Source organism: Salvelinus alpinus, chromosome 37, assembly GCF_045679555.1.
Source record: "Salvelinus alpinus chromosome 37, SLU_Salpinus.1, whole genome shotgun sequence".
NCBI lineage: Eukaryota > Metazoa > Chordata > Actinopteri > Salmoniformes > Salmonidae > Salvelinus > Salvelinus alpinus.
Window position 1 is genome coordinate 8,521,578 of NC_092122.1, and position 17,001 is coordinate 8,538,578.

Here is a 17,001-nt window from a genome sequence, read left to right on the forward strand (position 1 = left end):
TGAAGAATGTGAAAGTTCTAGCACAGAAAAAGACAGGTTTTTTCAAAGTTCTACTCATTTAGGATTAAACCAGCGTGTGCTGGACATGTGATGAGGCTGGGTGTGAGAGGGAGAGAGAGAGAGAGTGTAGTGCTATAGCTACACAGACCTCGGCTGATGAGGAGTCCAAATAAACCACTCACCTAGGACAGATGGGCTGAGCTGGGCATGTGTGTGTGTGTATGGATAGTGTGATTTCAGGACCGGGGCAGCGCTGACAGCTGGATTAGGTGCCCATGACACAGTGAAGGGGGATCCTGTTAGCTAGGCCCTGCTGAAAGACGATCGTGCCCCTACAGTCAGTATGCGTGTGGAGGGTTGATGGGACTTGGCATGATGCTTAATAAAGCACAACCACTCCTCTTTTCTCATGACTCCCTCTTAATCAATAGAACATGTGTCTTACTGAGAGAGAGAGAGAGAGAGAGAGAGAGAGAGAGAGAGAGAGAGAGAGAGAGAGAGAGAGAGAGAGAGGGACAGAGAGAGAGAGGGGACTGCATGGAGATTTGACTGGTCAGCATGTCTGTGTGTGTGAGGAGTATGAGGTACGTTTGTGCGTGTGTGCCCCCACTCTCTATCTCTCCGCTCCTGACGTCAGCAGAGCAGGTCAGTCAAGTCTGCCCAGAGCATGTGTGAGCATGGCAGGTATCTTAGAGATGGATGAGAAGAGAGAGAGACAGTGAGATGGAGGGGTGTGATGATGGGGGTATTTGGTGGGCAAGTCAGGGGTGTCTCTGTTGATTTGTACTGGCTCTCAGCCAACACACCACTGGCCCTGCTGCCGCTGCTCACACAAACAAGACAGACGAGTAGTCTTCATCTGTCACCACGGAGATGAGAGCTGGTTCCCTTGAACGGGTCCCTCCAACCGTCAGTCTCCCCCAGAATGTCTCCAATGGAAACTCCCCTTTACAGAAAATAGGTGTTACCCTGTCCCTCTTCCTCAGCTTCAGCATGTTGAAAGTGAGACACAGGGAAGTGGAAAGGATGGCTGTGAATAGAAGAGTGTTAGCCTTTGTAGCGTCGTTGCAATACAGTGTGCACGAGACAGAAACGTTCAGGGGTGGGAGAGGGGAGGAAGAGGGGAGGGGGTTCAGAGGGGCTGTTCGGGGGTAGGCTGGGCATGTCCAGTACATCAATCAGAGTGTGTTTTGGCGGGTCTGTGTTCCTGTGTGCAGCCTCTTGCCCTGGGGATGGGCGGGCCTGGCTCATCAGAGCAGGAGAGGGGCTCTGAGCAGGACTCACGCTAAGCTAATTATAGGGCCCATTGCCTTCGGTAGTATAAATCAGTCTGACCCATTAACAGCCCCATGCACACACACACACACACCTGAGTGGGACGTTGGCAGGGGTCCACTGCCATACCCTACAGCACCCATCAGACAAGCTACACTATATATACAAAAGTATGTGGACACCCCTTCAAATGAGTGGATTTGGCTATTTCAACCACACCCATTGCTGACAGGTGTATATAATCAAGCACACAGCCATGCAATCTCCATAGACAAAAATTGGCAGTAGAATGGCCTTACTGTGGCACCGTTTTAGAATGACACCTTTCCAACAAGTCAGTTCGTCACATTTCTTCCCCGGTCAACTGCAAGTGCTGTTATTGTGAAGTGGAAACGTCTTGGAGCAACAACGGCTCAGCCTCAAAGTGGTAGGCCACACAAGCTCACAGAACAGGACCATTGAGTAGCGTGTACAATTAGTCTGTCCTCGGTTGCAACACTCACTACCGAGTTCCAGACTGCTTCTGGAAGTAACGTCAGCACAAGAACTGTTCGTCAGGAGCTTCATGAAATGGGTTTCCATGGCCGAGCAGCTGCACACAAGCCTAAGATCACCATACGCAATGCCAAGCGTCGGCTGGAGTGGTGTAAAGTTAGCTGCCATTGGACTGTGGAGCAGAGGAAACGCGTTCTCTGGAGTGATGAATCAAGCTTCACCATCTGGCAGTCCGATGGTCAAATCTGGGTTTGGCGGATGCCAGGAGAACGCTACCTGCCACAATGCATAGTGGCAACTGTAAAGTTTGGTGGAGGAGTAATAATGGGCTGGGGCTGTTTTCCGTGGTTCGGGCCTCTTAGTTCCAGTGAAGGGAAATCTTAACGCTTCAGCATACAATGACATTCTAGACGATTCTGTGCTTCCAACTTTGTGGCAACAGTTTTGGGAAGGCCCTTTCCTGTTTCAGCATGACAATGCCCCCGTGCACAAAGCGAAGTCCATACAGAAATCGAACATCTTTGAGATGAATTAGAACGCCGACTGCGAGCCAGGCCTAATCACCCAACATCAGTGCCCAACCTCACTAATGCTCTTATGGCTGTGGAAGCAAGTCCCCGCAGCAATGTTCCAACAACATGTACTTCCGGCGCCGAAAAGAGATGGCCGCCTCGCTTCGCGTTCCTTGGAAAATATGCAGTATTTTGTTTTTTTATGTGTTATTTCTTACATCGGTACCCCAGGTAATCTTAGGTTTCATTACATACAGTCGGGAGGAACTACTGAATATACGATTAACGTCAACTCATCATCGTTCCTACCAGGAATATGACTTTCCCGAAACGGATCCAGTGTTTTGCCTTCCACCCAATACAATGGATCTGATCCCAGCCGGCGACCCTGTGCGACGCCGTAAAAGGGGCAAACGAGGCGGTCTCGTGGTCAGGCTTCGGAGACGGGCACATCGCGCTCCACTCCCTAGCATACTACTCGCCAATGTCCAGTCTCTTGACAATAAGGTTGATGAAATCCGAGCACGGGTAGCATTCCAGAGAGACATCAGGGATTGCAACGTGCTCTGCTTCACGGAAACATGGCTAACTCAAGAGACGCTAACGGAGTCGGTGCAGCCAGCTGGTTTCTTCATGCATCGCGCCGACAGAAACAAACATCTTTCTGATAAGAAGAGGCGCGGGGGTGTATGCCTTATGATTAACGAGACGTGGTGTGATCATCATAACAACACACAGGAACTCAAGTCATTCTGTTCACCTGATCTAGAACTCCTCACAATCAAATGTCGACCGCATTATCTACCAAGGGAATTCTCTTCAATCATAATCACAGCCGTATATATTCCCCCCCAAGCAGACACATCGATGGCCCTGAACGAACTTTATCTGACTCTTTGTAAACTGGAAACCACACACCCTGAGGCTGCATTCATCGTAGCTGGGGATTTTAACAAGGCTAATCTAAAAACAAAACTCCCTAAATTCTATCAGCATATCGATTGTGCTACCAGGGCTGGAAAAACCCTAGATCATTGTTATACTAATTTCCGCGACGCATATAAGGCCCTCCCCCGCCCCCCTTTCGGAAAAGCTGACCACGACTCCATTTTGTTGATTCCAGCCTACAAACAGAAACTAAAACAACAAGCTCCCGCGCTCAGGTCTGTTCAACGCTGGTCCGACCAATCTGAATCCACGCTTCAAGACTGCTTCGATCACGCGGATTGGAATATGTTCCGCATTGCGTCCAACAACAATATTGACGAATATGCTGATTCGGTGAGCGAGTTCATTAGGAAGTGCATTGACGATGTCGTACCCACAGCAACGATTAAAACATTCCCAAACCAGAAACCGTGGATTGACGGCAGCATTCGCGTGAAACTGAAAGCGCGAACCACTGCTTTTAACCAGGGCAAGGTGACCGGAAGCATGACCGAATACAAACAGTGTAGCTATTCTCTCCGCAAGGCAATCAAACAGGCTAAGTCCCAGTACAGAGACAAAATCGAGTCGCAATTCAACAGCTCAGACACAAGAGGTATGTGGCAGGGTCTACAGTCAATCACGGATTACAAAAAGAAAACCAGCCCCGTCGCGGACCAGGATGTCTTGCTCCCAGACAGGCTAAACAACTTTTTTGCCCGCTTTGAGGACAATACAGTGCCACTGACACGGCCCCCTACCAAAACCTGCGGGCTCTCCTTCACTGCAGCCGAGGTGAGTAAAACATTTAAACGTGTTAACCCTCGCAAGGCTGCAGGCCCAGACGGCATTCCCAGCCGCGTCCTCAGAGCATGCGCAGACCAGCTGGCTGGTGTGTTTACGGACATATTCAATCAATCCTTATCCCAGTCTGCTGTTCCCACATGCTTCAAGAGGGCCACCATTGTTCCTGTTCCCAAGAAAGCTAAGGTAACTGAGCTAAACGACTACCGCCCCGTAGCACTCACTTCCGTCATCATGAAGTGCTTTGAGAGACTAGTCAAGGACCATATCACCTCCACCCTACCGGACACCCTAGACCCACTCCAATTTGCTTACCGACCCAATAGGTCCACAGACGACACAATCGCAACCACACTGCACACTGCCCTAACCCATCTGGACAAGAGGAATACCCATGTGAGAATGCTGTTCATCGATTACAGCTCAGCATTTAACACCATAGTACCCTCCAAACTCGTCATCAAGCTCGAGACCCTGGGTCTCGACCCCGCCCTGTGCAACTGGGTCCTGGACTTCCTGACGGGCCGCCCCCAGGTGGTGAGGGTAGGTAACAACATCTCCACCCCGCTGATCCTCAACACTGGGGCCCCACAAGGGTGCGTTCTGAGCCCTCTCCTGTACTCCCTGTTCACCCACGACTGCGTGGCCATGCACGCCTCCAACTCAATCATCAAGTTTGCGGATGACACTACAGTGGTAGGCTTGATTACCAACAACGACGAGACGGCCTACAGGGAGGAGGTGAGGGCCCTCGGAGTGTGGTGTCAGGAAAATAACCTCACACTCAACGTCAACAAAACAAAGGAGATGATTGTGGACTTCAGGAAACAGCAGAGGGAGCACCCCCCTATCCACATCGACGGGTCAGTAGTGGAGAAGGTGGAAAGTTTTAAGTTCCTCGGTGTACACATCACGGACAAACTGAATTGGTCCACCCACACAGACAGCGTTGTGAAGAAGGCGCAGCAGCGCCTCTTCAACCTCAGGAGGCTGAAGAAATTCGGCTTGTCACCAAAAGCACTCACAAACTTCTACAGATGCACAATCGAGAGCATCCTGTCGGGCTGTATCACCGCCTGGTACGGCAACTGCTCCGCCCACAACCGTAAGGCTCTCCAGAGGGTAGTGAGGTCTGCAGAACGCACCACCGGGGGCAAACTACCTGCCCTCCAGGACACCTACACCACCCGATGTCACAGGAAGGCCATAAAGATCATCAAGGACAACAACCACCCAAGCCACTGCCTGTTCACCCCGCTATCATCCAGAAGGCGAGGTCAGTACAGGTGCATCAAAGCAGGGACCGAGAGACTGAAAAACAGCTTCTATCTCAAGGCCATCAGACTGTTAAACAGCCACCACTAACATTTAGCGGCCGCTGCCAACATACTGACTCAACTCCAGCCACTTTAAAAATGGGAATTGATGGAAATTATGTAAAAATGTACCACTAGCCACTTTAAACAATGCCACTTAATATAATGTTTACATACCCTACATTACCCATCTCATATGTATATACTGTACTCTATATCATCTACTGCATCTTGCCATCTTTATGTAATACATGTACCACTAGCCACTTTAAACTATGCCACTTTATGTTTACATACCCTACAGTACTCATCTCATATGTATATACCGTACTCTATACCATCTACTGCATCTTGCCATGCCGTTCTGTACCACCACTCATTCATATATCTTTATGTACATATTCTTTATCCCTTTACACTTGTGTGTGTGTATAAGGTAGTAGTTGTGGAATTGTTAGGTTAGATTACTTGTTGGTTATTACTGCATTGTCGGAACTAGAAGCACAAGCATTTCGCTACACTCGCATTAACATCTGCTAACCATGTGTATGTGACTAATAAAATTTGATTTGATTTGATTTGATTTGACATCTAGTGCAAAGCCTTCCCAGAAGAATGGAGGCTGTTATAGCAGCAAAGGGGGGACCAACTCCATATTATTGGCCATGATTTTGGAATGAGATGTTCGACGACCAGGTGTCCACATACTTTTGGTCATGTAGTCTACCAGGAAGATAGAGTATCTCTCCTTCACCCTCTTCCCTCTGTGTTTTCCTTTTCTGGGAATTAGGTTCAGTATCCCAAAAAGTTATCTGCAGTTCTATGAAACACACCAGCAGCCTCATTGAAGTAGAGCCATTTTGCCACTGACAGCTTCCCTGTGGTGGTAGAATCTGGCCACCATGCTGGCTCTCACAGCACCCACCTGCAGTTTGCTTTTGCTGCAATCAGACGGCCATGTTGGATCAGCCCGCTGATGAGATGCCGTCAGTCCGTGACACTGCACTCATTGACAGTATTATGCTAATGCTGTGACCTCTATTGCCAGGGCATGTTAGCTAGCCTGTCTGAAAGTGTTTATCTCGTTCCCTCCTCCCTTAAAGCAAGCGCAGAACCTCTTTGCATTTAATGAGCTGGGAATAGGTGCCAGAGAGACAAGTGCACCATCTCTCATTTGCGTACATGTCCAAAGAGCCAGAGCCATTTCAGCGTCTTCTTCACCTTTAAAGGGACAGTTTGGGATTTTGGCTGAACTCGTGGATACCATTTTTATGCCTCTGTGTCCAGTATGAAGGAAGTTAGAGGTAGTTTTGCGAGCCAATGCTAACTAGCATTATCACTAGCTGTACCCAAAGACTTCCAGTCTTTGTGCTAAGCTAGTTAGCCTTTCTCTCGAAACTACCTCTTAACTTCCTGCATACAGGACGCAGAGACATAAAAATGGTATCAATGAGTTTGGGGTAGTAGATAAATGATCCCTTTAACTAAGCACATTCAACTGAGTTTTTTCCAGGACATATCAGAAGCCTGCCAGACCCAAGTAGTTCATCTGAAACTGTTCTTTATTAAATATAGTAGCCTATTATTGAGCCCCGTTCTAATAACAGTGTACCGTTTCACCGTCCTCAGCAGTATCTGACACCCATTGGGGATTAGTGAGCTCAGCTTTCCTAAAGCAACATTGGGCTGCGCAGGTGAAGTGGAGATGCCATTAGGTGCTGTTTGTTTTGGGATTAGCTCAGGCAATATTCACAAGTCAGAGCAAACCTTATCTTGGCCACATACAAGAACATTTTTCCTGGAGTCAAAATATACACATTCGGTCCTAGGTACTACTACTCGATCCCGTCACTAACTATATTTTAGATTCTCATGTTTTCTCTACTTAACCTTCAGTATCGTTTTTGACTAAATGTTTTCTTGTCATTTTTGGAAACAGGGATTTCCTGTCTTAACTAGGCTACTGAGTTCCTCTCCTTATCATCTCATGTTGCCCATTAATCTCTTGTTTATGTTTTGTTGAAATCTGTCTTTCTCTAAATTGGTCTACTAGGTGTTCCAATCAGTTATGTTCAACAGAGAATCCTGAGTATGAGTTTATAGTCGGTCTATGAACCGTCTATGAAATTCCAACTGTGTACCGTCTCATAACCTGCCACTGGTCTGATGGATAACTAGAATGTCTTGACACGTGCTTAGTATCGTGGAAATGAAGTCTGAATGGGTATGATGAAAAAGCAATATTCCCTGAATACACGACATCACCCTGTTGTGTATTTCTCCATTGTATGTAGCCTCTCCTCAACCCACCCGTCACATCTTCACTGTCTACTGTTTCTCTCTTTAGACTCCGTTCTGCTCTTTAGATATGCGTACCAGTCAGTAGGTTAATACCCCTCCCCTGCCCCCGCCCCGCCTTTCTTTTCTCCCACTGTATATTTTTGTTTTACCCAGAAACCTGTGCGGTGAACAATGGCGGCTGTGACCGGACGTGCAAGGACACGGCTACAGGGGTACGCTGCAGCTGCCCCGTGGGATTCACCCTGCAGCCAGACGGCAAGACCTGCAAAGGTCAGTGTATAGGTGTGTGTGTCCGTGTGGCCCTACTGTCCCCTACTGCTCTCCTCTATCTTCTTTACTTCCCCCTCTCTCTCTCCATGTGACGAGCGACTTTTACTCATGCCTTGATAGCACCCAACCCTTTTGTGTGCTCCTTTCATCTTAAGAACACACTGCTAGTGCTGTTAACAATGGAGGCACATTCCGTATCAGCACTCAACCGTATTTGGCAAATGTAACGCTTTATGGGCAAGTTATGTGGTATTGAACGGTACTGAGTTGAGAGGATCCTATGCGGAGGTGTTCCAGGGGTCTGGTATCTGTGGCTGGTATGAGTGGTATCTGAGTGATCTTGGGCCAAGACCAACCAACCCTGCGACACGAAGTTCACTTCCCCTCCTCGCATGGAGGAGAGAGAGACTCCGGTCTCCGGCGCGGTCACTGGCAGGGCTGCTGTTGTTGTTGTTGATGTTGCCGCCAAACGTTTCCGCTTCCCAAATTCCGCCTGTGATGTCAAAGACGGCGACCCAGGCCCTACCGGGCTGCCACACAGACACAGTGAAATGGACCTTTTTCTAGCAGATAGTTGATTGAGGCTTGTCCCTAAACAAACAGGGCCGTTGATGGTTCTGACCCCAGGGTCACCCGAATGGAAAATACAGTGGTTCATGTGGAGCGGTGTTGTTGGTTTCAGGGATCGTTGATGTGTCTGAGGAACAGCGACACTGGTCTGGCTTGCATGAGACACACTTGGGTGCATCTCAAGCGTATAGTGGCTACTTTCTCTCCTCATCTCCTAATCTCCTTTCCTTCATCTGCACTGATCGGAAAGAAGAGACTGGGGAAGAGAAAACAAAAGGGCTGAGAGTTTTCCTCGGGCTGTTGAATAGAGTTGGTTCACATCAGAATAGTTGAAGAAGATCTACACTGAGGATGTGGGGAGTGCTGTTACATCGCTGCTCAACCTATTCTGCCCACATGTGACAAGACATGTTTGAGGAGGGGAACTGCTGTAGGAGTCGCCATAGCAATGACTTGTAGGTTACATGGCGGCGACTCTTTATGTCCAATGTCCTGTGTGTGTGTGTGTGTGTGTGTGTGTGTGTGTGTGTGTGTGTGTGTGTGTGTGTGTGTGTGTGTGTGTGTGTGTGTGTGTGTGTGTGTGTGTGTGTGTGTGTGTGTATTTCGTGTCAAGAAGTTTGAGAATGTGGCATGTAAGTGTGAAATACTGGACCCGGGGCTGTCTGGCTGGCAGGCAGACGACGCGACGGCAAACTTTGAGCTGTTTGAACAGTGAGGCCCACGCTGCACTGTCTCTCTCTTTGTCTCTCACACACATATAGTACACACACACAGACTCACACAGCGCCACCCAGCTGTATAGTGGGGAGACACAACAGAGGGTGGTTACAGAGAACATTACTACCTACCACCATCCAGCATAGAGAATAGGCATATCGTTCATTCTCAGTTGTCATGTCAGCTCTTTAGTTGAAGTGAGGCAGAGCATGGGGACAGTTTTGTTTGGACATATTATATCAGAGGCATTATAATGGCCAGTGAAACCAGTTGATAATGATATATCGTAGAATCCTCTATGGCAACACCATTGTCTGCTAACAAGGTTAGCTGTGACTGGAAGGGTCCAGCCCTGCGTTGGATGTGAGAAAACATCCAGTCTCTCTGTCGCTCCGATGTCAAGTTCAAACCCCAGCAGCTTGTGTGAACAACTTCCACTCCCGTCTGCCTCCCGTCTGCCTTTGATTTGTGTGCTTAACAGGACAACCAAGCCTTTATGGTGCAGGAAAATGAAAAGTTAGCCTCTCCTGTGTTTTCCGGGGGCGAGTTGAGTGGAGAAGATGGATAGGGCTGCAGTCCAGCTGTGCACCGCCCAGATAATTTGGCTGAGTTTGGCCCCTGGGCTCCATAAATCCACCAGTGATTGACCTGATCTGAGCTGGAGCTGAGAGACAGCACCACATCCATCACCCATCACCACCCATCAGCTGGGCATGAAGTGGTGGAGGGTGGAGGGATGGAGCAGGAAAACATGGAGAGAGCCATCTGCCACTGACTGCAAACACACACACACACACACACCTACTTGCATGATAGACATGCACATGCAGGCACGGTGCATATACACACATGTGCATGCACGCACAAGTTAACCATACACTCGTCAGTAATCAATACACACATCCACTCTGACTACACATCCACACTGACTACACACAAAAGCACACACTCAAACATATCAGGAAGGGAAACTATAAACTCTGAACTCCTCTCCAGTCTCCACCCAGCCAGCATTACTTCTGTCTGTCCCCGTCCGGGACAGATCATCTCCCACTGAACCTAGTCAGTCAGCCAGGGGTTTTATTGATCATTAAAGAGATTTTATTCAGACCACCTGTCCCACCTTGTCGCCATGCTACCCCCTGCCTGGACCAAAGCGTCTTGTAACCTTTGTGACAGCACACACAGATCTCCTGATCTGTGACAGGTTAAAAGGGCTGACAGGGTCTTGGCTAAGCTAGCTGATATCACAGCTGAGCTGACCACAGGAGTGTAGTGTGTGACTGTGCCCTAATGTCGAATATTGAAGATAGTCATGTGTTATAGCATATCGGGTTGTGCCAGTGGTGTGTTGTAACGTGCAGATAGGCCCAGGGGGTAGAGGTGTTTTTATAGCATAGAGATAGTGGGTAGTGATGTGTTGTTAATGTAGATAGAGTATTGTAGACAGCAGTTTGTGGTTTTGTGAGGTTAGTTGTTAGCTGGGAGGTAAATGTCATGCTGTGAGGTACTGTAGACAGTAGACTGCTCTGTCTCTCTACTCTGTCTCTCTGTGTGCCAGACCCGGTGGGTCCTGCATCATCCTGCCCCCCCCTAACGTAATCATTTCAATATAAACTATTTAGGGCATGTTTAAATCCCAGGCGTCTGATAAACAGTCTTTCATCTGCGCTGACAGACGAGACGGTTCCCTAACTCCACGATGACAGACGTGCCAATGGAAGGAGGCGTTTTTATCACATGGCTCTCCTGCGGACGGAGGGAGAGACGGAGGGGAGAGAGGGAGAGGCGGAGGGAGAGAGGCAGAGGGGAGAGAGGCGGAGGGGAGAGGGGGAGAGAGGCGGAGGGGAGAGGGGGAGAGAGGCGGAGGGGAGAGAGGGAGAGGCGGAGGGAAGAGAGGGAGAGACGGAGGGAAGAGAGGGAGAGACGGAGGGAAGAGAGGGAGAGGCGGAGGGAAGAGAGGGAGAGAGGGAGAGACGGAGGGAAGAGAGGGAGAGAGGGAGAAGAAAAGTGATTTTGTGAACAGTTTCCAGATGTTTGATTAGAAGGTGCGTGTCGGGGGTGGATGAGTTGTGTGTGTGTGTGTGTGTGTGTGTGTGTGTGTGTGTGTGTGTGTGTGTGTGTGTGTGTGTGTGTGTGTGTGTGTGTGTGTGTGTGTGTGTGTGTGTGTGTGTGTGTGTGTGTGTGTGTTTACACATTTGCGTTGTGTGTGTGAGTGTGTGTGGTCGGTGCAGGGAGACTGAGCTGCTCAGTTGTACAGTGTGTGTATGGGCACCTGAGACACGTCCCCACTGGCCTGCATTCCTCTCCCCAGTACCTGCGAAAGCCTGAACACACACACATCCAGTAATCCAATCAAAGAGCCATTACAGTAGTCGCTTAACACAGACAAGGAGAAACCAGGTGATAGGCTACAAGCTCGTTGGGTTATAAGGGGGCATATTTTATGTGGCTAAGCTAATCTCAGTAAATGAACTGTATCATAGTCAGCAACACCTTTGATTCTCACCCTCACTTTCCCACCTACCACTCCCACTGGCTTTTTGTCATAGCTTCACTATCACTTTGTGTCCTCAAGAGACTGGAAGCTACTGTACGGAGTCGCTTCCCCCTAAACTCCTCCTCTAGCCCCACTCGTCCAGACAGAAAGCCTCCAGAAAGTGCCAACGCTCTCAACAGCCCACTGTATTAACATGTCAGGCCCAGTAATCTCCACAATAACACTCCTATCTCCATCACCTTACATGACTCAGCCTGGCCCAGCTACGGCCCTCAACCGTTCCGGCTCCCTCCGTCAGGCCGGCGTCGGCCCTGCCTGCTGTTTTATTTTACTGTTGTGTTGCTCTTTACTGGAGTTGCTCTTGGCCCAGATGCGGCCCATAGAGCCTCTGTTATTAGACGGAGGAGAGTCTTTAGGGACAAAGCAAACAGACCGGGCCGTTTAAGTCCTCTGATAAATACACGGCCGGCTCTGGCCCGAGCTGCCCGTCGTCTCCCAAATTAGCAGCCCGAGGTGGTCACACTGAGGTAAACTGCTTTTTATGAACAGTAGATCCCCCTTCTCCCGTCCCCAAATTATTTGGACAGGTTCGGGTTTCCACAAACGTATTACGTTTAATTGCTTTTTACTGTAAATATTTTGTAGAACCACACAGTTTTCCCGAGGTGCGTACCAAGGCTACCCGAGCGCTCAGAGATAAGCCTGCGGCAGCAGCCAAAGAGCTTCCACATTCCTCCTCTCTCTCTCACTCACTCTCACTCTCTCTCCAATGGCTGCGGTTCATGTTACAATACAACCTTTATTTCTTCTTCTCTTTCTTTATTTCTGTCTTGTTTGCTGCCTCTACCTCTTTCCGTTCTCCATCTACTATGCTTCTACATCTGCATTGCTTGCTGTTTGGGGTTTTAGGCTGGGTTTCTGTACAGCACTTTGTGACATCAGCTTATGTAAGAAGAGCTTTATAAATACATTTGATTGATTGATTGATTGATGCTATCTTTGTCTTTTGAGAGGACTATTATCGACTCAGAAGCATCTTATGCAACAATGACCTTCTAGTTGATCCCTCTGAGTTTGACTTACTGTATTGAGGGCAAGGGCCAGAGGTCAACGTTCAGCCATATTCTCATTTACCGGTCGATTATTTATCCTACACTGTTGTTAATTACAAACGATCCTAATCGTCTGTTGAACCCTAAACCACCATCACAAGGCTTTTCCTCTGCATCAGCTCAGGGCTCAGGTTAACTTAGCAGTAACACTGTGTTCTGCTCTCATATCTCATATAGTGTTGGATGTCTCACTGCTAACACAGCTCCTAGTGCTGCCTTGGGCCTACAACCTCCTATCCTAAGAGGAGCAAGGAGCAGTAAGCCAGTGCGTTTGTTTCTCTTGGCCCAGACGGATGTTAGCCCTTCCCATTTGGCGCTCAGCCTTCCCAGCAGCAGTTGTGTGCCCAGTCAGCCAGTCAATCAGCCAGTCAGTTAGCCAGTCAGTCAGTTATCCAGTTAGTCAGCCAGTCAGTCAGTCAGCCAGTAGACAGCCAGTCAGTCAGCCGGTAGACAGTCAGCCAGTAGACTGTCAGTACCCAGTCAGCCAACCAACCAGCCAGTCAGTCAGTCAGCGAGTAAGCCAGCCAGTCAATCAGCCAGCCAGTAGACAGTTAGCCAGTCAGTCAGTCAGCCAGTAGACAGTCAGCCAGCCAGTCAGTCAACCAGCCATTCAGGCAGATGGCTGTAATAGATGGTAATGAGCTGCTAATGGCTGGTTATCTTCAGGGAGCAGCAGGGCTCAGAATGGACCTATTGATCGCAGATGAAGCAGGGTATCGATCGAACCGGTGGTAATTGTCAAACAGGGATGGGAGATTGATGGAAGATGGGTGTGGGTGTGTAGGGTGTGTGTGTGTGTGTGCGTGCGTGCGTGCGTGTGTGTTTGTATACGTTGACAGATTACACCCCTGTTCTCATGTCCAGATTCTTAGAGGGATTAAAATGATTAGATCACGGTGAGAAAGGAAGAGAGAGACAGAGATGGTAAAAAAAAGAGATATCTGAAATGAGAGGCAGATACAAGAGATAAGGGGTGAGCGAGAGATAGATCAGTGGGCATAGAGAGTGGAAGATTGAAGGAGTGAAAGAGTGAGTGACTGAGAAGGATGGAACATGAGACGTCCCCATTCCTTATCCGCTCCATTCATTGCTCTCATTTCCTTTCCATCCCTCTCTCCCTCCCCAGGTTTCCTCTACCCCCCCGAGTGAGATCCTCATGGTACATCATATGTAGGAGAGCCTTAATGAGCTATGCCCTCGTTAATAGAGGCCTAACCACCAGCTTGCCCCTGGCAGCCCAGATGTGTGTGCAATGCAATCACAGAGGTGCTCTCTCTCAATTCAATATCAAGTTAAGGGCTTTATTGGCATGGGAAACATATGTTAACATTGTCAAAACAAATTAAGTAGATAATAAACAAAAGTGAAATAAACAATAAAAATATACAATAAACATTGCACTCACAGAAGTTCCAAAATAATAAAGACATTTCAAATGTCATATTATGTCTATATACAGTGTTGTAACGATGTGCACATAATTAAAGTACAAAAGGGAAAATAAATAAACATAAATATGGGTTGTATTTACAATGGTGTTTATTCTTCACTGGTTGCCCTTTTCTTGTGGCGACAGGTCACAAATCTTGCTGCTGTGATGGCACACTGTGGTATTTCACCCAGTAGATATGGGAGTTTATCAATATTGGGTTTGTTTTTCGAATTCTTTGTGGATCTGTGTAATCTGAGGGAAATATGTGTCTCAAATATGGTCATACATTTGGCAGGAGGTTAGGAAGTGCAGCTCAGTTTCCACCTCATTTTGTAGGCAGTGTGCACATAGCCTGTCTTCTCTTGAGAGTCAGATCTGACCACGGTGGCCTTTCTCAATAGCAAGGCTATTCTCACTGAGTCTGTACATAGTCAAGGCTTTTCTTAAGTTTGGGTCAGTCACAGTGGTCAGGTATTCTGCCACTGTGTACTCTCAGTTTAGGGCCAAATAGCATTCTAGTCTGCTTTGTTTTATTGTTCATTCTTTCCAATGTGTCAAGTGGCTGGGACCGCGGATTGTCCCGGGTTTGTGGCTGTCTAGATCCCTGCTGTTTGTTGTTTTCAATTTTCCACGTAACCTGGCCTGTCTGGAACTGCCAGGAGTAACAGCCTAACATACGTTGCTAGCTACCATGACAAAGACCAAAGCCGGCGGGAGTACCGTTGAGGACAGTGGTGTCTCTCTACCACACATGAAGGATCTTTTAAACAAACAAAAAGAGACCTATAAGCAGTTGTTACAACAACAAGAAAATTGTTTCAAGTGTTTTGTCCAAATACTGGTGGATTCTACTAATAAAATAATGGATGACCTCACCAGAGAGGTCCAGGACCTGAAGAACAGTTTGCAGTTCTCCCAGGGTCAGCTTGATGAGTTGAAACAGGAGAACAGCAAGATGACAGCAATCTGTAAGTCGTTGAGAGAGGACATCAGTTCTGTGTGTGAATCCATGATAACAATGACAGATAAATCAGACTATCTCGAGGGACAATCAAGGCGAAACAACATGGTTGTGGACGGAATTGCAGAATCTCCACATGAGACCTGGACGGAGTCTGAGGTCAAAGTGAGGGAAATGATCGCTGAGAAATTGAAGATGGACCACAGGAAGATTGAAGTGGAGCACGCCCACAGGACTGCAAAACCCACCACCGGCCCAGTTCATAGGCCCAGGCCGTAGTGGTCAAGTTCCTGAGGTTCAATGACAAGGTAGCTGTTCTGGAAAGAGCCAGGAACTTGAGAGGAACGTATATCTTCCTCAACGAGCACTATCCTGAAGCTGTGCGCCAGAAGAGGAAAGAACTTATCCCAGCCATGAAAGCTGCCAGAGTGCGTGGGGACATTGCGTACATCCGCTACGACAGACTCATTGTCCACCCTCCCTCCCAGAAGCCTGGAAGGGATGAGAGAGCCAAGCCTATGGGTTTGTAGCCTCAACCCCGCAGCACACACACACCAATTGATTAATGGACTGCTGAATGTATATTTTTTCTCTTGCTTTGTCTGCTCTTTTCAATAGTATGTCTTCCTCTGATAAGCTACCCAGGAAAGGGCTGAAAATAGCCCATATTAATATATGTAGCTTTAGGAGTAAGGTTCATGAAATCAATAACTTGCTAACATCAGATAACATTCATATATTAGCCATTTCTGAGATTCACTTCATTTGATGATACATCAGTAGCAATACAAGGATATAACATTTATAGAAGAGACAGGAATGCTTATGGGGGAGGTGTTGCTGTATATATTCAGAGCCATATCCCTGTCATGATTAGAGAAGATCTTATGTCAAGTGATATTGAAGTGTCGTGGTTGTCACGATCGTCGTCAGGGTGGAAATGACAGGACCAAGGTGCAGCGTGGTGAGCGTACATTTTCCCTTTATTTTTAAATGTCGCCAACAAAACAATAAACAACAAAATGAACGTGAAGCTCTGTAAGGCTATACATGCATTAACGAAGACAACTACCCACAACTACCAAAAGGGAAAAAGGCTGCCGAAGTATGATTCCCAATCAGAGACAACGATAAACAGCTGTCCCTGATTGAGAACCATACCCGGCCAAAACATAGAAACAGAAAACATAGAAATAAAGAAACTAGAATGCCCACCCTAGCCACACCCTGGCCTAACCAAAATAGAGAATTAAAGCCTCTCTATGGCCAGGGCGTGACAGTACCCCCCCCAAAGGTGCGGACTCCGGCCGCAAAACCTGACTCTATAGGGGAGGGTCCGGGTGGGCATCTACTTCGGTGGCGGCTCCGGTGCGGGACACAGACCCCGCTCCACCTCTGGCTCCCTCCACTTTGGTGGCGCCTCTGGACTGGGGACCCTCGCTGCAGGCCCCGGACTGGGGACCCTCGTTGCAGGCCCCGGACTGGGGGCCCTCGTTGCAGGCCCCGGACTGGGGACCCTCGCTGCAGGCCACCGACTGGGGGACCCTCGCTGGCGGCTCCGGACTGGGGACCGTCGCTGGAGGCTTCGTGCCATGGATCCTCATTGCAGGCTCCGGGCCATGGATCATCACTGGAGGGTTCGTGCCATGGATCATCACTGGAGGCTTCGTGCCATGGATCATCACTGGAGGCTTCGTGCCATGGATCACCACTGGAGGCTTCGTGCCATGGATCACCACTGGAGGCTTCGTGCCATGGACCATCACTGGAGGCTTCGTGCCATGGATCATCACTGGAGGGTTCGTGCCA

General features: G+C 48.5%; 1 protein-coding gene across 5 annotated transcripts in view; it reads left to right on the plus strand.

The window, feature by feature from the left end:
* The window catches only part of LOC139566090 (signal peptide, CUB and EGF-like domain-containing protein 1), a 68,925-nt gene that overhangs the window by 23,102 nt on the left and 28,822 nt on the right, over positions 1–17,001 (plus strand). For all 5 annotated transcript variants that reach the window (XM_071387001.1, XM_071387002.1, XM_071387006.1 and 2 more), the window contains one exon: positions 7,784–7,900. In XM_071387001.1, the coding sequence (XP_071243102.1) occupies positions 7,784–7,900 (117 nt within the window). The remainder of the gene's footprint in view (positions 1–7,783; positions 7,901–17,001) is intronic.